The sequence below is a fragment of the Rhineura floridana genome, chromosome 3 (genome assembly GCF_030035675.1).
Source record: "Rhineura floridana isolate rRhiFlo1 chromosome 3, rRhiFlo1.hap2, whole genome shotgun sequence".
Classification (NCBI taxonomy): Eukaryota; Metazoa; Chordata; class Lepidosauria; order Squamata; family Rhineuridae; genus Rhineura; species Rhineura floridana.
This window is the reverse complement of record NC_084482.1, coordinates 147,700,612-147,721,674: the sequence shown is the minus strand read 5'-3', so window position 1 is coordinate 147,721,674 and position 21,063 is coordinate 147,700,612. Positions and strand designations below refer to the sequence as shown.

General features: G+C 44.9%; 1 protein-coding gene across 3 annotated transcripts in view; it reads left to right on the top strand.

The window, feature by feature from the left end:
• Positions 1-21,063, top strand: part of ERC2 (ELKS/RAB6-interacting/CAST family member 2) — an 872,358-nt gene that overhangs the window by 277,515 nt on the left and 573,780 nt on the right. For 2 of the 3 annotated variants that reach the window (XM_061622017.1, XM_061622019.1), the window contains one exon: positions 12,362-12,436. In XM_061622017.1, coding sequence (XP_061478001.1) covers positions 12,362-12,436 — 75 coding nt within the window. Of the gene's footprint in view, positions 1-12,361; positions 12,437-21,063 lie in introns of those variants that run through there. The other variant, XM_061622018.1, reaches the window with a different exon arrangement.

The following is a 21,063-nucleotide window of genomic DNA, read 5'->3' as shown; positions in this document are numbered from 1 at the left end:
CAGCTATGTCCACCAGGGTACCTGGTTCAGCATCAGGGTAGACCTGAGGGTCAGGGAGGGGGGGTTGCTGGAGTCTATAGGAGCTCCATCTCCCTCTGCAAGGACCCTGTCCATGTGACTACTGGTCTGGAGTGTTTGTACCTTATGTTGGGTCAGCGGGACACTCTGGGGATTCTGTTGGTGTACCGCCCACCCTGCTGCCCAACAGACTCCCTAGCTAAGCTGATGGAGGTGGTCTCGGGTGTAGTGTTGAGATCCCCCAGACGGTTGGTTCTGGGGGATGACAACATCCATGGCGAGGCCACCTTATCCGGGGTGGCTCAGGATTTCATGATTTCCATGACAACCATGAGACTGTCCCAATATGCCATTGGCCCAACACATGTATCAGGGCATACTCTAGATTTGGTTTTTGCAACTGGACATGGAGATGGTGATCTGAATGTGGAGGGCCTTGCATCATCCCTCTGTCATGGACAGATCACTGCTTGCTGAAGTTTAGACTTACAGTGGCTTTTCCCCTCTGTAAGGGTGGGGGACCTATTAAGTTGGTCCGCCCCCAGAGACTAATGGATCCGGATGGTTTCCAAAAGGCTTGGGGGAGTTTCCCGGTTGATAGGGCTGGAGCTCCCGTCGAAACCCTGGTTGAACTGTGGAATACAGAAATGACCCGGGCAGTTGACATGATTGCTCCTGAGTGCCCTCTCCTGTGTAGAGCTCATACAGCTCCATGGTATACCCCAGAACTGAGAGCGATGAAACAAGATAGGAGACGACGCCGACGACGACGCCGACGCCGACGCCGACGACGCCGACGACGCCGACGCCGACGACGCCGACGACGACGCCGACGACGACGCCGACGCCGACGACGCCGACGCCGACGACGACGACGACGCCGACGACGACGCCGACGACGACGACGCCGACGACGACGCCGACGACGACGACGCCGACGCCGACGCCGACGCCGACGCCGACGCCGACGACGACGACGACGACGACGACGACGACGACGACGACGACGACGACGACGACGACGACGACGACGACGACGACGACGACGACGACGACGACGACGACGACGACGACGACGACGACGACGACGACGACGACGACGACGACGACGACGACGACGACGACGACGACGACGACGACGACGACGACGACGACGACGACGACGACGACGACGACGACGACGACGACGACGACGACGACGACGACGACGACGACGACGACGACGACGACGACGACGACGACGACGACGACGACGACGACGACGACGACGACGACGACGACGACGACGACGACGACGACGACGACGACGACGACGACGACGACGACGACGACGACGACGACGACGACGACGACGACGACGACGACGACGACGACGACGACGACGACGACGACGACGACGACGACGACGACGACGACGACGACGACGACGACGACGACGACGACGACGACGACGACGACGACGACGACGACGACGACGACGACGACGACGACGACGACGACGACGACGACGACGACGACGACGACGACGACGACGACGACGACGACGACGACGACGACGACGACGACGACGACGACGACGACGACGACGACGACGACGACGACGACGACGACGACGACGACGACGACGACGACGACGACGACGACGACGACGACGACGACGACGACGACGACGACGACGACGACGACGACGACGACGACGACGACGAATTTTATTTTTCAGTCGTCTATCTGTCCGGGTTAGGGACACTCTAGGCGACGAACAACAAGAATAAAAAACAGTACATATATATATCAACATAATCAATTTTTTAAACTAAAAAAACCACCTTTAATTCATATAACATGTAATTATTCCATCCCAATCTTGTAGGCCTGCCTGAACAGCCAGGTCTCCTAGTGGATGCAATTATACACTGGTAAGTGCCTATGGTAAGCTGTATTTAGGGGCAGTGAGGGCAGCAAAAAACCAATATTTTGCTGCCACTATCAAATTATCACTCTGCTGCCCAGCGGAGCTCTTCAGAATTGTCCGAGGGCTATTACACTCTGGCCCCAGGGACATGGTAGAACGATCTGAGGCCCGCTGTAATGAATTTGCTAGGCACTTCCAGGATAAAATCTTTAGCATCCACCAGGACTTAGACTCCAGTGTTGTAGCAGGTGAATCAAGAGAGGTATCCAGAGCACAGCCTTGTCCCGATTTCTTGGATGAGTTTCAGTTGGTGCAGCTTGAGGACGTTGACAAGGTGCTTGGACAGGTTCGTGCAACCACTTCTGTGCTAGATCCTTGCCCTTCTTGGCTAATAAAAGCTAGCAGGGAAGGAACAGCCAGCTGGGCCAGGGAAGTGATTAATGCCTCTCTGCGAGAGGGGGTGGTCCCTGGCTGCCTGAAAGAGGGGATAGTGAGACCACTCCTGAAGAGACCCTCCTTGGACCCAGAGAATCTTAATAACTATAGGTCCGTAGCAAATGTTCCATTCCTGGGCAAGGTCCTTGAACGAGTGCTTGTGGGTCAGCTCCAGACACTCGGATGAGACCGCTTACCTGGATCCATTTCAGTCGGGTTTCAGGCCTGGTTTTGGCACGGAAACAGCCTTGGTTGCGCTGTATGATGACCTTTGTCAGGAGAGAGACAGGGGGAGTGTGACTCTGTTGATTCTTCTTGATTTTTCAACGGCTTTCGATACCATCAACCATGGTATCCTCCTGGGAAGACTGGCTGAGTTGGGAGGGACTGCATGGCGGTGGTTCCGCTCCTACTTGGCAGGTTGGCTCCAGAAGGTGGTGCTTGGGGAACATTGCTCAGCACCCTGGATTCTCCAGTATGGGGTTCCACAGGGGTCAGTTCTGTCCCCCATGCTGTTCAACATCTACATGAAACCGTTGGGTTCGGTCACCCGGAGCTTTGGAGTGCGTTGCCATCAGTATACTGATGACATGCGGCTCTATTTCTCCTTTTCATCTTCTTCAGGTGAGGCTGTCAATGTGCTGAACCGGTGCATGGCTGCGGCAATGGACTGGATGAGGACTAATAAACTGAAGCTCAATCCAGAGAAGACTGACATGCTGCTAGTGGGTGGTTCTTCTGACTAGATGGTGGATGTCCAACCTGTCCTGGATGGGGTTGCACTCCCCCTGAAAGAGCAAGTTCATAGCTTGGGAGTTCTTCTAGAACCATCTCTGTCACTTGAGGCTCAGGTAGCCTCGGTGGCATGGAGTGCCTTCTACCAACTTTGGTTGGTGGCCCAGCTGCACCCCTATCTGGACAGGGATAACCTGGCTTCAATTGTCCATGCTCTGGTAACCTCCAAGTTAGATTACTGCAATGCACACTACGTGGGGCTGCCTTTGAAGACAGTTCAGAAACTGCAGCTTGTGCAAAATGCAGCGGCCAGATGGGTAACAGGGACCAGACAGTCCGAACATATAAAACCGATTCTGGCCCGCTTGCACTGGCTGCCTGTATGTTTCTGAGCTCGATTCAAAGTGCTGGTTTTAACCTATAAAGCCTTATACAGCTTGGGACCACAATACCTGATGAAACACCTCTCCTGATACAAACCCACCCGTACACTACGCTCAACATCTAACGTCCTCCTCTGGGTGCCTACTCGGAGGGAAGCTCAGAGGCTGGCAACAAGGGAGAGGACCTTCTCAAGTGGGGCTCCCCAAATTATGGAATGATTTTTGTGATGAGGTGCGCCTGGCGCCATCACTGTTATCTTTTTGGCACCAGGTCAAGACTTTCCTCTTTTCCCATATATATATTATATATATATATATAAATTCATTCCCTTGGATCCCCTCTCTTTGGAAGTGGGATATATATTGAATGCTTCTAGTCTGTGGGCCATTGTTTAGTTTTCTATATTTCTTGACAAATTTTTGTCAAAATTTGGAGAGATTCAGTCCCAGTAGCTTGTAGCAACTCTGCTGGTATGCCGTCTGTTCCTGGTGATTTGTTTCTTCCAAGTATTTTAAGAGCGGCTTTCACCTCACAATCTAAAATTTCTGGTTCTTCATCATACGGTTCCTCCATGAATGAATCTGTCATCCTGTCATCTCTTTTATAGATTTATTCGGTGTATTGCTTCCATCTTCCTTTTCTTTCATCTCGGTCAGTCAAAGTGTTCCCCTGTTGATTATTCACCATGCCTACTCTTGGTTCAAATTTCCCTTTAATTTCTCTAATCTTTTGGAATAGGGATCTTCTTTTATGCTTTTTGTTGTCCTCTTCTATTTCTATACAATAACTATTGTAATAGTTCTCTTTGTCCCTATGTAATAGTCACTGTATTGTTGCATTTAGGGTTCTGACTGTGTTTCTATCTTCTTTTGCTTTTCCTCTCCTCTCTTTAACCATTTTAAGAGTTTCTTCAGTCATCCATTGTCTTTCTCTCTTTTTAACTAGAGGTATTGTCCTTTTGCATTCTTCCCTGATAATGTCTCTGACTTCACTCCATAGTTCTTCTGGTTCTCTGTCAACTAAGTTTAAAGCAGTGGTTCTTAACCTGGGGTTCAATCACCCCAGGGGGTGTGAGACACTTTTACTAGGGGTGCGAGGCCTAATCAAAGATTTTGGAAAACTGTCATTTATCTTAGCTAACTCAGTCTAAAACGCACATTTTAAAAAAAAGAATGGTATTTTTTCAGGGGGTGCGAGAGCATATTTTGGAGATCCAAGGGGTGCTGGCAGTGGAAAAGGTTAAGAACCACTGGTTTAAAGCCTCAAACCTGTTCCTTATTTGATCTTTATATTCTTCTGGGATGTTATTTAAATTGTATTTTGGCATTCTGATTGCTCTGTTGGTCTTTGTTAGCCTTACTCTGATTTTCGACATGAGCAGTTCATTATCTGTACCGCAGTCTGCTCCTGGCCTTGTTTTCGCAGAAAGTATGGAACTTCTTCATCTTCTGCTACCGATTATATGATCAATTTGATTCCTATATTGACCTTTTGGTGATGTCCACGTGTACAGTCGTCTTTTCGGTTGCTCAAAGAATGTGTTTGCAAGAAACAAATTATTAGCTTCACAGAATTCAGTAAGTCTCCTGCTTCATTTCTGTCTCCTAAGCCCCATTTCCCCACAATTCCTAGTTCTTCTCTGTTTCCTACTTTTGCATTCCAGTCCCCCATGATTATCAGCATATCTTGTTTTGGTGCGTGATCAATTTCTTCCTGTACTTCTGCATAAAATCTTTACAATTCGTCTTCTTCTGTTTTTGCCATTGGAATGTAGACTTGGATGATGGTTATGTTAATAGGTTTCCCGTTTAATCTCATTGATATGACTCGCTCAAACCTTGCGTTGTATCTCCTAATTGCTTTGCTACATCATTTCTCACTATTAAAGCAACCCCATTTCTTCTTAATTTCTCATTTCCTGCATAATATGTTTTGTAGTTGCCTGATCGAAAATGTCCCATTCCTGTCAATTTTAATTCACTGACACCAAGTATTGTAATGTTGATACGCTCCATTTCTTGCTTGACAATTTCTCACTTTTCCTGATTCATGTTTCTCACATTCCATGTCCCTACTGTGTGTGTTGCACAACTCCGGACTCTCCTTTCGCATCTGTGCGCATCAGCCTCTAGGCTTCCTTTCGGCTTTGACCCAACTGTATCATTAGTCACAGTCAGAGCTTGGAAAAGTTACTTTTTTGAACTACAACTCCCATCAGCCTCAGCCAGCGCCATGCTGGCTGGGGCTGATGGGAGTTGTAGTTCAAAAAAGTAACTTTTCCAAGCTCTGGTCACAGTGCTACTTGTACTTGTCCATTGCTCTTCCGCAGTAGCTTGGCAAGTGCCTTCTGACCTGGGGGTCTCATCTTCCAGCACTATCTCATGTTGCATTTTGGATACTCTGTTCATAGGGTTTTCGTGGTAAGAGATATTCAGAGGTGGTTTACCATTTGCCTTCCTCTGAGTCTGGGTGCATCTTGGTCTGGTGTTTCAGCTTTGACCATTCTGCCTTGGGTGCCCTTGCTAGCAGTCTAGTCTCTTGGTCTAGACTCTTGACGGCATTGCTCTCAGCTTCTTCAACACTCTCAAACCCCCTCACCATGTTAAGGTGTGCATCCTAGAGGGGGACCTAACCATTTAGGATACTGGAAAATCTGTAGCCTGATCCTATGCAGAGGCTTAAGCATGCCCAGCTCTGCATAGAATTGCCCGCAGAGATCTCTCTCTTTTTTTTTTTGTGAGTGTTCTTAGGGATGATAATTTTTCATGAGGACCTGAAGTGGATTCTTTCAAAAATTAATTGGAAGCATTATGGATGCAGTATGGACGCAATTTGCTTCCCTTCAGTTCTTCCTCACAATTTCATTCTCCACATCCAGGTTTCTACTACAGCTCTCCTGTCGTAAGGGGTCTTCATTACCTTTTCTTTCTATACTTGTGCTGAAGCAGCAGAGGTCTCATCAGTTTGTTTATTTCGATCAAACACCATGCCCTTGTTATCTTCTGCTAGAGACTGTGCCAACTCCACACAGACTTCACAGAACCACACAGGTCATGTGAGCCTCTACTTGCAGCCTTGACTGGCACAGCCCAGACACAGATTTCATATCTTAAGTCAGAAGTGGACTCCACACAAAGTATTGGAAATTTCATCTGGCAAGCAAGAGCCCTACAGTGTATAAAAACTGAAGCGCCGCCGGCAGTGAGGGCAGCGAGAGAAAAGCCTCCCACAAACAAGCAGCGCTGTTTCTTTGCAGGCTTCGTGCCAGTGTCAGTGGTCTTTCTATTAGGAGTTATTGCTTGCAAAAATATGTACATCAGTCAAAATTGCATACAAAAATGTGTTTATTAAGAGAAATTCACACTAATATGCTGGAGAATTTTCATGAGGTTTTTTAAAAAAAAATTGTTACAGAAACATGAAGAACATGAATTTAAGATTGGAAAAACAAGAAACGGAGAACCAAAATTGACAGATCTTTCCATCCCTAGCTCTGACTGCACAGATTTTTTAAAAATCCGCAATGTGCTACCACACTCTGTAGCTACGAGCGTACAGAAAAACACTATGCTTACACTGAAGTGATACAATGTTGTGACCACGATGCTCTACCGCAGGGTTGGGGAACTTGCGGTGCTCCAGGTGTTCTTGGGCTCCAGTTCCCATGATCCCTGAGCTGGGGCTGATGGGAGCTGGACTTCAGCAACATCTGGAGGGCCACAGGTTCCTTCCCCTGCTCTGTAGTAACAACTTCATTGTTGCTGATTTATTTTGTATTGACTTTTAAATATATATAATTGTAAGGTGCTTCCAGCACTTCGTTGATTGATTGAGTTTATTTATATGCCACCTTTCCACAGCAAGCTGTGCACAAAGTGGCTTACAACAAACATTTAAAATACAAATTACTGGGGTACGGCAGAGAAGTCAATTTACAAAACATAATCAGTTCAAATTGGACAAAAAACAATTAAACGAGCATAAAATTAATTCAGTCTTACAAAATAAATAATCTAGATTTAAATACATAAGTACAAAGCAAGAAGAAGAAAGCTAACAATAGAGTTCCAGGTGCTTGTCTTGCTGCACTCCACGGAGCTGGGAGGCAGAATGGAAATGTAGGTAACTAAATAGAGATTATGCTAATCAGGAAACAAATTTTGTTTCAAAGAACTAGCTTCTTGCATATCCTGTCCATTAAATCAGACTGTTAATAGATGCAGCCATGTTGCCACCTCAAACTGAAGAGTCCAGACACTCCTCTATCCACACATGGAAGGAGGGCACATCTCAAGGAGGCAATATGTAAGTGTTTAGATTTACCATTTAGGCATTAGAAGTCTGAGAGGAATCTAGGCTCCTCCTGTTCTCCTGGCTCCCACCTGTCAAAACAGCAAACTAACAGAAGTTTAGCCCACTACTTGGGCTGAAGTTCAAACGCACATCCCACCACCATAGGAATGAGGGGGTTGTGGACTTTTCAACTTATGGAAGCACTCTGACAGTGCCTATAGCCTTTAGTTTAGGGATGGGGAATCTATGGCCCTCTAGATATTGGACTCTGTTAGCTCCAGCCAGAATGACCAATAGCCAAGGATGGTTGGAGCTGTGGTTCAACAACATCTGGGAGGTCACAGCTTCCCAATCCTTTCTTTGGGTGCTGGTGGGAAGCTGGGATAGCACCTGGGCTCCCAATTAGGACAGCTCCAGATTTGCATGAGGTTCAATGATTGTTGCAAAAGTTGTCATGAGAGAATGCAAAAATGTTTGCAAGCCCTCTTCTGCCCTTTCGCACATTTCAGCATATTTTTGCAGCCATTGTTTCTTTGATCTCCTGTTGCTTGGGTTAGAGGGCTAATGCTTCCTCACAGTGTGATGCACACTTTTTTGAAAGTAGCAATACCTTCATTCAGAGACACTTTTTTATGTGTATCTGAATGCAGATGACATTCCTGGGATTTACATTTGGATTTGCATCTGCATCCAAATATGAGTATGTGCTAGCCTGACTGCCTCAGGAACAGGGATGTTTTCCTTCTTCCCCTAGTGAGGTGCATCTGTCTTTATTGCTATTGACTTTCAGGAGGAATTTGAAAACATTCCTGTTTACCCAGGTATTTGATGGCTGAAGGAGACTGTTCCTGGCAACCCGGATATCAGTGGATGAAATGATGTTTTTATCTGCAACAGTTTTTTTTAGAAAAAACTATATTTGCAACTGTTTTTAGAATGTTTTTAATTGTTTTAAAAATGCTTTTTTGTTAAAGTGTTTTGTTTGCCTGGGCTTCTTCAGGAGGAAGGGTGGGATATGATGATGATGATGATGAAGGTGATGACGATAATAATAATACCTACTCAACTGTAGTTGAGAGGGATAGAAAACTGGAGTACTCATGCAAGGGAAGAATGTTCCTGAAAGTCCCCCCTGCTTTTGCCTTAGGGTTATTCTGAAGCAGGGGTAGCCAATATGATGCCGTCCAGATGTTTGGTACTATAATTCCCATAATCCCTGACTGCTTGCCATAGTGCCTGCGACTGATAGGAGTTGTAGTCCTTAACATCCAGAGGGCACCCTTTTGGCTGCCTCTGCTTTGAAGTGTCGGGGTTCAAGTCCTGGAGGCAGATAGGCAGGTAAGGCAGCAGCTCAGTAGAGATGAGAATGGCTCCATGCAGATATTTATGCAGTGTGAGGTTGCTCACACTGAGGAAGTAGCTAAGAAGCAGCAGTAACATAAGACAAGACTGCATTATCCTATTGTCTCCTCCAGCCACAGTAGCGGCATTGTATTGCTGGCAGAGTTCAGACCAACAGTTCCCTTTGTCCCAGAAGTGCAGGGAGTAAGGCATCTAAGCCTGGGTGCCAGAATCATGGTGCCACAACCCTGGCACAACATGAATCTAGAATTAGCTTCATAGACTCCTCCTGGTTTCCCACCTAGCATACCTAAAGGACTCAGGCCAAACTGCTACAAAAGAAAATGTGGGGTGTGCTTGTCAACTGTTTTTTAAATAAGAAGGCCGCATCCAGGAATTGGTGAGCTTTTGATGCTACTACAATGAAATCAAGAAAATGGGCCATATCTAATGTGGTATGTTACTTCCTTTTCTATCTTCCTTTTCTGTTGTGTTAGAGTTGCAAAATTTCTTGGGTAGGGTGTAAGCTGATTACAATGGATATGTAAGGGCTAACTTAAACATAAAATCAGGTGCATCTCTGACAATTTTGTTTGTTGCTAAAATCTGTTCTGGGCTTGGCCGATTTGTATTGGGGCAGGGGTAAGGTTTTTAAGTTAAACAATTTAACCATTCCTCCATGCCAATGCTGCATTGTAAATTGCTTCCCATTTAGCTATGTTGGGGAAACATTCAGGCACCTCTGTGCTTATATGTTTTCCCTTCCATGACTAATAAAAGCTCTCCCGCTCCCCACATTCCACAGCCTTGATTCCAATTGGTCCCATATTTAATAAAGTAATAGGTGCCTAAGATACATCCATCCTAGAGATGGAAATATCTGTCCATTTCAGTACTCAGTTTCTAATTTTTCCAATCTTGAATTTAGTTCTCCATATTTCTGTAGCAATTAGTGGTTTTTTTAAAAAAACACTCATGAAAATTTTCCAGCATTTAGTGGTAATTTCTCCCAATAAACACATTTTGGAGGCATTTTGATTACTTTATACATTGTTTTACAAGCAATTTCTCATCATATAATGCATTTGCATGTTATTTTCACTTATATATTCATTTTTATGTGTACTTCCCCCCAATATATGTATTTTTGGTTGGTGAATTGCATTGCAAAATTCGAATAAGTGCAAACTTTGAAGGATGGCTGTATTTCAGTACTCCTTTTTTTGGGGGGGGGAAGTGAGCATTTTATAGATTTGGCTTGAAATGCAAACTGAAACAAATTTCTCACCCAGCCCTAATCCACACATCTCTGATGTCATGTCTAAGAGCACAAGAAGAGCCTGCACTATCAGACCAAAGGTCTATTTAGTCCAGAATTCTGTTTCCACAATGGCCAACCCAGATGTCTATAGGAAGCCCACAAGCAGGATGTCCAACCGGATTTAGATTAGGGAATCCAACAGGATATTTAGATTACTGTTAATGCCAAATGTCAATTATAAATCATCAGATCTGAATGGAGAAGTGAAGAATAAAAGATATGCTCAGGAAATCATATTGTTGCAGTATGCTCCCACTTTTTACAGAAGTGCAATCTATAGCTTTATTGGAGATGGTGGTAAATTACCCATTTTTGGAGAGATGGAGTTGGGAAATAACTCCACACAGTGCAGTCTCTTATTAGCTCTATAGAGAATCAACAATTTGATGATCCTTTCACATTCAGTATTGTTGAATTTTGTGGCTTTGTATATGAAACACACTTTGTTGAGCGGTAGTTGGCTGTAACAGTGATTGCCTTCTCATGGTGGCAGTCACCATGGTGTGTGATGATTTCTCCATTGATATCAGGTGGGAACGAAGGGGTGTTTCTACCAACAACTAAAATATATATTTGTTTACTCAGATGTTTTCCTGGTTCCTTCTGATTCTGAGTCTTTGTTTACTGTGACTGATATATTGTTTTATTGATATGTTTTATTGTATTATTAAATGTGATCGTTGTGTGGATTGTACCTCTTTTTGAAGTGAAAAGCAGTCTATAAATTATTTTAATAAATATAAGTAAATAAATAAACATGTCTGACTGGCAAGTTGACCAATGACTTCACCTTTTGGGTACATTAACTGAGCACATCAGAACTGACTAGAGGATGGGACAGACAGAGGACAGGTCCTGGCTGAGTTCAGAATTAATTTTGTCATTATACATAATGAGATATTGAAAATATAATGGATGAAGTTGCTGAAAGCAATTATCATTAGCAACATATAAAGAAAATTGAAAGGGTTTTTGTGTGAGTGTGTGTGTGTGTGAATTCTTAAAAAGTAGCCAAATTTACAGTATCTAAACTCTCCCTTAACTTGACATAGTAAATAGCTATGTGTATAGCCCTTTGGGATGTTCTGCCAAAATTCCATTGAAATGAAGGGATAGTACTATTGTGTAACTCTCAATTTTTTCATTGTGGCTTGCACATGAAAATTTTGCAATGGATTGTGTTTTACACCAGCTTTCTAATTACACACCCTTGTGCAGTGAAAACATCCTATATAATGTATTTGCCTATAGATAAAATACCACATTTTGAACATGTTAATTTGGAAGCAACTCTTGTTGAAATTCCTGGGATTAACTTGCAAGTAAATACCTTTACTGATGGAAGTGCAAGTTCCAAAAATATCATATCACAAAAGGAAAGATGAGCCAACATAATGAAAAGCTACTTGAGACTGCTACTTTAGACTTCACTATATAATTACAATTCTGAAAGTGTCAGTTTTGAATGTAATGTCTGTAAATTGCTTGTTTCAAATATCATTGGAAAAACTTTGAGCAGTGAAGTACGGCAGAAGATTTTAAATGACATTTTTTCCTACTGTTTTTTATTAGTAATATAATGTACTCTAATTGAACGATGACTTATTCAGTGCCTGGATAGAGAGGCAGCCGTGTTGTAATCTCCCTTAGTCCAAATACAACATGCTGCCTTTTGTCACAGTTGACATTAATTATTGATAAAGGCTTCAGAAATAGCGCATGTGCTGGCAGCCTTGCCTGTAATATAAGATAGAAACGGCAGAGATGCCGGAGGGATTTACAGGCAACGATGCACCTGTAGCATTTGGGTTGTATGTCTGAACTTTGAATTCTACTGTGAGCTGTAAAAGATCTGCATTAGTGGCAAAATAAATAATGGAAAGATGAGTCGCCAAGCTTACTTCTATCGTGTCCCCCCACAGGAGCTACACAGAAGGACCCAACTTCAGCCTGAACCAGCAAAGACGAAAGCTCTTCAGACAGTCATTGAGATGAAGGTATGGGCTTTGAATGCTTGCCAGTATACTTCAGTTTAATGCGATAGCCCCTACAAATGCCTGTTGGATTAAGCATGAAATAATCCTGAGCTTTTATTATAGAATATACATGGTTTTGGACAGCATGTGTCACATTGCCACCCATATCTTGTTCCCAAATCAGTGTCAATCTGTTAAATGTCCCATACTTAGTGTAGGTTAAAATGCTGTCTCTTAGGGCAAAATAGAATAATATTCATAGTGTCCCAAAAAGAGATCATTTTTGTTTTGCCATCTTTTCCTGACAAATAAAATTATTGCCGTTCTCTCAGCAAACACAGCTGTTTTCTCAAGCAGCTAGCCTGGTGACATATTTGCAGCAAAAGACAAAACAAACTGAGTCTGCTGATGTTCGGAACCAGGAAATGAAGATAGCTTTTGGGTATAATAACCATACTTTTGTCAGCTTCATGTTTATCAAAAGAGGCTGATTATTCTTGATTCTGCTCCATATTCATTCTCCATATTTGTTGCCATCATTCCTAATTTGGAAGAAGATTACTTTAGACAGCAAGCATACATGAAATATATTGTATCAAGGTATGATTGATTGTATTATAGAGCATGCCCTTTTATGACAAACATAAACACTGGGAAATAGACTTCTTGGTATTGCTGTTATTGAATTAGTGAAGGTGGATATGTACATAGGTATAAATAGATACAGATATCATATACATGAGAGCCAGTGTGCCGTAGTGGTTAGAGTGTTGGACTACGACCTGGGAAACCAGGGTTCGAATCCCCACACAGTCATGAAGCTCACTGGGTGGCCTTGGGCCAGTCACTGCCTCTCAGCCTCAGAGGAAGGTAATGGTAAACCCCCTCTGAATACTGCTTACCATGAAAACCCTATTCATAGGGTCGCCATAAGTTGGAATCGACTTGAAGGCAGTACATTTACATTACATCATATACATATAGTAATTATGGCAATGTTTAGATATGATCACATGAAAGCAATTTTATTAGGTTGAGGGAGCTGTTTACATTATAGTATGCATCTTTTAAACTGTTTTTCTTGAAGTGTAGCAGTATGCTTTTAAAACTTTACTTCATTTATTCACAAATAACTCCTGTGAGGTAGATCACTATTTCACAGATTTGTATTGAGACATGTGCACTATTGGTACAGAAATCTGCATGATTGCACTGTTCATTTGACAATTCTGGCTCTCACTATTTGAGTTGTTTTTAAATTTGCACTAATTTTCAAACAATTATCATTTTTTGGGGGGGGTGAACCACAATGACAAGAAATTTTAAAATGTTGGGGTGGATGTAGATGAGCATTTTCCCTTGCTGTGTGGAATAATTTGGCAAATCATTCTGTTGGGGTCCATTGTGCAACAGGGTTAGGGTAATCAAACCTAGGTGACAGCATGGTTTTGACATATTGCAAATAATTTGCTTTCTGAGACTTTTTTGGCAGAAGAATTGGAGCTTGGAAAAGTTACTTTTTTGAACTACAACTCCCATCAGCCCAATCCAGTGGCCATGCAGTTCAAAAAAGTAACTTTTCCAAGCTCTGAGAAGAATTCCTTACTGCTTACTCAGTTCCTCATTCACTGAAAAACAAAGCAATTAAACTTACTGCATGACTTGGGCCAATCACCATTTCTCAGCCTAATCTACTTCTTTATTTAAAACATTTGTATCCTATCTTTCCAAAAAGACATAGATAAAGATACAATAATAAAATAAACAAGATAATTCACAGGATTACAAAGGGGTAAAAGAGAGAGGAAGAAGAACCATGGGTGTTGTCTCAAGCTCCTTGGAGGAAAGTTGGGAGATAAATATAATAAGTAAATAATTTAGGTATTAGCCAGAGGGAAAAAATATTGACCATGTTTGCATGTAATGCTAAACCATGATTTGGTGGGTGAGTTGGGATGAGTCTGAGTGAAGCCTTAGACCTGCAATCAGAATCCAGCAGCAATCAAGACTCAGAGTAAGATGCTGCAATATCAGTGGATAAGGAGCCAAACTGGGTATCCAAGTCTGATACTGGTAACATCGGGGCCCACAGAACAAGTGCTGGGACACTTCCCTGGGCCTTAAGAACCAAGTGCCTCCCAATTGACCTTGCTGCTCCAATGGCACAGGGAGTGCACCAGGCAGTAGGCCAGAGAGTGCAGAAGTGCTGGTTTTCAGGACAGAGGACTAGCCCTTTAAGGCCCACAAAGCAGGTGGAGCCTAGGAAAGGTGGGCTGGAGTCAGAAGCTCAAAAGTCCTCAGACCACTTTTAGCCTTCATCAGAGAAAGTTGCTCCCTTGGTGCCGTACCTGCAGCAGTACCTGTCCTGCCTTGCCCTGTTGGCTTCTTCCCCAGATTAAAAGAGGACATACTCTCCCTTCTCCCCCTCTCCCAGGAGAAGGACTTAGTGTTTAATTTCAATTTAATAGAATATCGGGTGGTTGCACAAACCTGAGGTTGTGGTTTAAAACAACCTCTGTTCAGTTTCAAAGCAAGGCAACTTTGGGTTATGAAGCTGGCTTGTTTTAACTATCTTACTGTTTGAATTTGTTACTGATACTATTTTAGACAGTGTAAAGTTAAACTTCTAACTTGCAGATAGTTTGTATTTGCCTCATTCAACTATGCTAACAGGTACATGTACAGAAAAAAATGTGCTATATAAACTGATACACTTTCAGGACAATGATAGCATAATATATATTTTTGCATCACCTCTTTCACCTCCGTAGTCCAGTTCCTTTTCCAAGATCCACATGAACTCCTTCCTCTTTCTCCATGTGGTCTCAGTGACTAGTTTAGCACTGCTTCTGTGGTAAACTGGTGTGATGGAGCTCTGGGCAGAGATTATTTTTTCTGAGTGGTTGCTCAGGGGGTCTGAAGCACTGATGTTCCATTTCTGTGGATTGTGCTGAAGTTGCCCGGCCTCCAAGAGGTCTCTGTATTTTTAAAAGTTGTGCAGGGAGGAGGGAGAATTCCACCTTGTGGTTTTTCCCATTACAGAGTTGCAAGATCACCTGCACTTGGCTGACCTTGTCTTCTCCTAAAGATACAGGATCAGTCTCAGGCCATGGACCTGGCAACTCTAGATAAGGACCACAAGGGAATCTGTCTCATGTTTTCTTTGGAAGCCTATGAATTTTTTCCCCTGGCCTTCCTTTCCTTTTCTTCCAAGATTACACATGTTATCCTACCCTTAGATCCAATGTAAGGTTCCCCCCCTTTTATTAGTCCCAATGTTCATTGCCCTGCTCTGACCTTCTTTTCCTTGAGCCTATGCCTCAATAAAAAAGTCAGGAGTTTTTTCTCAGGGCACTTCCTACTTTGCCCCCTTTCTTTAGCTATGCTTCCTCTAAGATATCTGTCTGTTAGCTTCCCTCTGAATTTCCCAGCCTCCTTATCTGCTGTAATGGACATAGATCTTCCATTCCTTAATCCCTGTGTAAGAGTTTGTCCTAGCCTTTCATTTTCCTCACAGAACTTTCATTGTTTGCAAGCATTCTTCTGTAGATTTTCTCTCTCGAGTACTTAGAATGTTTATGAACATTTCATGACATCACAGCAGTTCAGGCAGAGGAGGTGGTGGGAGGCAGGCATCCAGCCAACAGCTAGTTTTGTGTGTGTTCTATTTATAAGTTTTTACATAAAAGAAGTAAAGCACAAAGAAAGTAAGGCAATTCGGAGGAGATCAAACCACTAAAATGCCTTCTGAAATGTTCTAACTTTTAGCTTTTCAAGATAATTTGTTCAAGTTCTCTGTATCCTATTTTTAAAACGTTTAACGCTAAGAATGCTGAGATTTTTTTTGAAAGGGTATGTTAGCAAAGTGTGTGAAACTGATATAAACCTACTTCAATGAATTTATTTGTGTATCTATATGTGTGTGTATGTGTGTATATCTACACACACACACCCATCCAGCTGTCTGAAATACATTAGTGATGGTTAGTCACATCAGCCATCCTAAAACAAAGAATGTATCTAAGGTTTATTGTTACTTTCAGTAGAGGGTGATTGCCTTGAGCATTTTACCCTGAAGGAAAAATAATTCTTGCAGGCATGATTATTAGCTTGGATTCTTCTTCTTTGTCTAATAAAATGAGTACTGTAAATAAATCCATCTTTTTTAAAAATGCCTGATCGGTTTCAGTCTGTGTTTTTTTGTATGAAATGACCTAAATGTATCCATGAGCAATTTTATTTAAGTAGCTAAAGATAGCTTAAAAGAAATATTCCATAGAAAAACTCATAGGTTTCCCCCAAAATACTTCAATATAATTATTCATTGAATAGGGCAAAGGGTCTGGAATCATGGATGTGCTGCTTTAAATTGTTTTTGTAGAAGTCGTATTATGCTGTTTTGTTTTTTGCCACCTTGGGGTCCTTTGGGAGGAAGAATGAGATAGAAATTTATTTATTTTATTTAAAATATTTGTATCCCGCCCTTCTACCCTATAATAGGGCACTCAGGGCGGCTTACAAAAATAGACTCAAACATGTACATGATAAAATTGTAAACAGTAAAATCACAAAAATATTACAATACATAAAAGAGGGAGGGAGGGGGAGGGAGGGGGAGGGGGAGGGAGGGAGGGAGGGAGGGGGGATTGGTACTAAAGGGACTACAAAGGTAAAATTTAACGTAGAAGGCATAAAATCATTGTCAGGCTCTACCTTCAGTCCCTCCCAAAGTCTCTCCGGAAGAAGATCAATTTCAGAAGTCTCCAGAAAACCAACAGGGAGGAAGCACAGCAAACTTCTTGGGGTAGAGCAGCCTTTCCCAACCAGTGTGCCTCCAGATGTTGTTGGACCACAACTCCCATCAGCCTCAGCCAGCATTGCCAATGGTCAGGAAAGATGGGAATTGTGGCCCAACAACATCTGGAGGCACACTGGTTGGGAAAGGCTGGGGTAGAGTATTCCAAAGCTTGGGGGCCACAGCTGAAAAAGCTCTCTCCCGCGTGTCTGTCAGTCTAACATCTTTCACTCCAGGCACCCAGAGGAGACCAGAGGCAGATGATCTTAAATCCTGGGCAGGTACATATGGGCATAAGTGGCAGGGCTGGCTCTAGGCATGCTGGGGCCTTTGGGCACCAGCCTGCCCTGGCCCCTCCGCTCCCCTTCCACGATCTGCGGCAGGAGCGTGGATCGCAGGACAGGAGCTTCCAAGCTGCCCGCCATCCCCCTGCTATCCCCCCACCTGACCTACCTTTCTCTCTGCTGTTTTTTGCAGTGCGCACAGGATGGCGGCCGAGGTTTCTGTAAGGGGCTGAAGCCTCTGCCACCATCTTGGTTGATGGCACGCAACACACACATTGCTGCCATCAACCAAGATGCCAGCAGAGGCTTCAGCCCCTTACGGAAACCTCAGCTGCCATCTTGGTTGATGGCAACCCTGCATGCACTGCAAAAAACAGAGAGAAAGGTAGGTGAAGCGGGGGGATGTCGGGCGGCTCGGAAGTTTCTCCTGTCCTGCGATCCGCAGCTCCTGCCACGGATTGTGGAAGGGGAGCGGAGGAGCCTTTATAGCTCCAGGGGCCCTCGGGCCAGTGCCCCACCTGGCCACCCTTTAGAACCGGCCCTGATAAGCGGTCCCTCCGGTACGTTGGTCCAAGGCCATTTAGGGCTTTAAAAGTCAGAACCAGGACTTAGAATTGGGCCTGGAAACAAATTGGGAGTCAGAGTCGATAAAGCACAGGGGTAATATGCTCCCTGCACCATGCTCCAGTTAACATTCTGGCTGCTGCATTTTGAACCAACTGCAATTTCCGAACCTTTTTCAAAGACAGCCCCACATAGAGTGCATTACAGTAATCAAGCCTCGATGTCTCCAATGCATGTGTCACTGTGGCCAAGTCAACTGCCTCCAGGAACGGACGCAGCTGGTAGACCACTTTGAGTTGGCCAAAAGCACTCCTGGCTACCGCAGCCACCTGATATTCAAGCAGCAGGGCAGGATCCAGGAGGACTCCCAAACTGCGGACCTGCTCCTTCAAGGGGAGTGCAACCCCATCCAGAACAGGTTGCAACCCCGTCCCTGATGCAGTTTTTCCCTTGACCAGCAGTACTTCTGTCTTGTCTGGATTAAGTTTCAGTTTGTTAGCCAACATCCAGCCCTTCACAGCCTCCAGGCACCGGTTTAGGATGAGCACTCCCTCCCTGCAATCAGGTGGTAGGGAGAGATAGAGCTGAGTGTCATCAGCATATTGATGTCATTGTACTCCAAATCTCCTGATGACCTCTCCCAGCGGTTTCATATAAATGTTAAACAGCATCAGAGACAGAGTGGAACCTTGCGATACCCCACAGGCCAACGGCCAGGGGGTCGAGCAGTAATCTCCCAGCACCACTTTCTGGGTCCTGTCTGTCAGGTAGGACCGGAGCCATCGTAAAACAGTGCCTCCCTATCCCATCCCAGCTAGACGGCCCAGGAGGATACCATGGTCGATCGTATCGAAGGCCACTGAGAGGTCCAGCAGCACCAACAGGGATGCACTCCCCCTGTCTGATCCTCGGCGTAGGTCATCAAGCAGGGCGACCAAGGCAGTTTCTGTCCCATGGCCAGGCCTGAAGCCTGATTGAAAAGGGTCTAGATAGTCCAATGCATCCAGGAAAACTTGGAGCTGAGCAGCTACTACCCTCTCAATCACCTTGCCCAGAAAGGGGAGATTAGAGACTGGGTGGAAGGTGTTAGGATCTGCAGGGTCTAACGAAACCTTTTTTTAACAAAGGTCACAGCCTCCTTCAACAATGTTGGCATAGAACCTTCCCTTAGGGAGATGTTAATTAAATATGCCAACCAGTCAGCCACTCCCCCTTTGGCAGATTTGATTAACCAGGAGGGGGGCAAAGGTCAAGGGAACAAGTAGTGGCCCTCAATCCTCCCAGAATCCTGTCCACATCATCAGGCTTTACAAGCTGAAAAGTATCCATAGAAAAATGACCAGAGGAAGCTTCTGGGACATCTGGCACATCTGTAGTTAATGAGGAATCCAAGTCAGTCTGAATGTGAGCAATTTTATCTGCAAAGTGCCTCGCAAACATGTCACAGCTCAGAGTCTAATGTAGGGCCAGAGCCCAAAAGACCACGGACCACCCCGAAAAGCATCACTGGACGACACTGAGCAGACGCAAAGGTGGCAGAGAAGTACCCTTTCTTCGCTGCCATCACTTCCACATGATAGGCTCGAAAATGGGCTCTAGCCTGTGTTTGATTGGAAGTGGACTGAGTTTTTCTCCATTGTCACTCTAGCCATCGTCCCTGCCGTTTCATCAGGCCCAAGGTTTGAGTAAACCAAGGTGTATTATGGGCCTTCCCTGGTGGGACAGGGTGCTTTGGAGCAATAGTGTCCACTGCCCGGGTCACCTCAGTATTCCAGAGATTGACTAGGGCTTCGGCAGTATCGCCAGCCATGCTGGGAATATCCCCCAGAGCATTCAGGAAACCATCTGGATCTATGAGTCTCCAGGGGCGGACCATCTTAATCGGCCCGTCACCCCTGCGAAGGTTACTGGGGGCACAAAGTCTAAACCTTGTCAGGTGGTGATCTGTCCATGAAACGGAGTCACCAAGAACCCTTCCACCCTCAGATCACCTTCTTCCTGTCCTGAACAGAACACAAGTTCAAGTGTGTGTCCTGCCACATGTGTTGCTCCAGATGATATTAGAGACAGCCCCATGGTTGTCATGGCAACCATGAAGTCCTGAGCTGGACCTGTGAGTCTAACCTCGGCATGTATGTTGAAGTCACCCAGGACCATCAACGTGGGGAACTGCAACACCAACGCTGAGACCATCTTCACCAGTTCAGGGAGGGAGACTGCTGGGCAGCGGGGTGGAAGGTACACCAACAGAATCCCCACTCTGTCTCCCTGACCCAACGCCAGGCATGCACACTCAAAGCTGGAGGTGTTAGGGACAGGGTACCTGACAAGGGAGATAGATTCCCTGCAGACAGTTGCGACCCCACCTCCCCATCCCCTGGATCTAGGCTGCTGGAGTGCCACAAAACCTGGTGGGCAGAGCTGGGAGAGACCTGCTCCACCTTTGTCACTTAGCCAGGTTTCGGTAATACAAGGAAGGTCAGAGCATTCATCCGGGATTAGATACTGAATTAAAGTGGTTTTATTAGTCACTGACCTTGCATTCATCAGCAGGACAGTAAGATCCAGGGAGTTCCCAGCATAGCTACCACTGTCCCGAGGGTTGGAAGGGGGACCAGAAGGGATGCAAGCACGAAGATGTCTTATATCCCTTCCCCTGTAACGGCCAGTCTGCCTCCCACCGCTAATATGTCCTCTTCCCAATATTACCTCAAGGGCGGGCCCCCGATGACTACTACTTTGGCACATGTTAAAAGAAACCTGACACTGTGGGGGAGAGCCTTGGCTAGAAGTGGCTCTTATAAAAGGGAGCTCTCTTTCCCACCCTCTGGCAATTGTCTTCTCCCTTGTTAGCCCCAATTGGCTTCAGCTGGCACCGAGGCCTTGCCGGGAGTAGCAGCTGACACCCGAGGAAGCCTGCAGATGGAGTTTCGCAGGAGGCCACAGCAGCAAGGTGTAGGTCCTTCTGGGTTTCTCTCACCTTCCTCAACAACTTCTCTGAAACT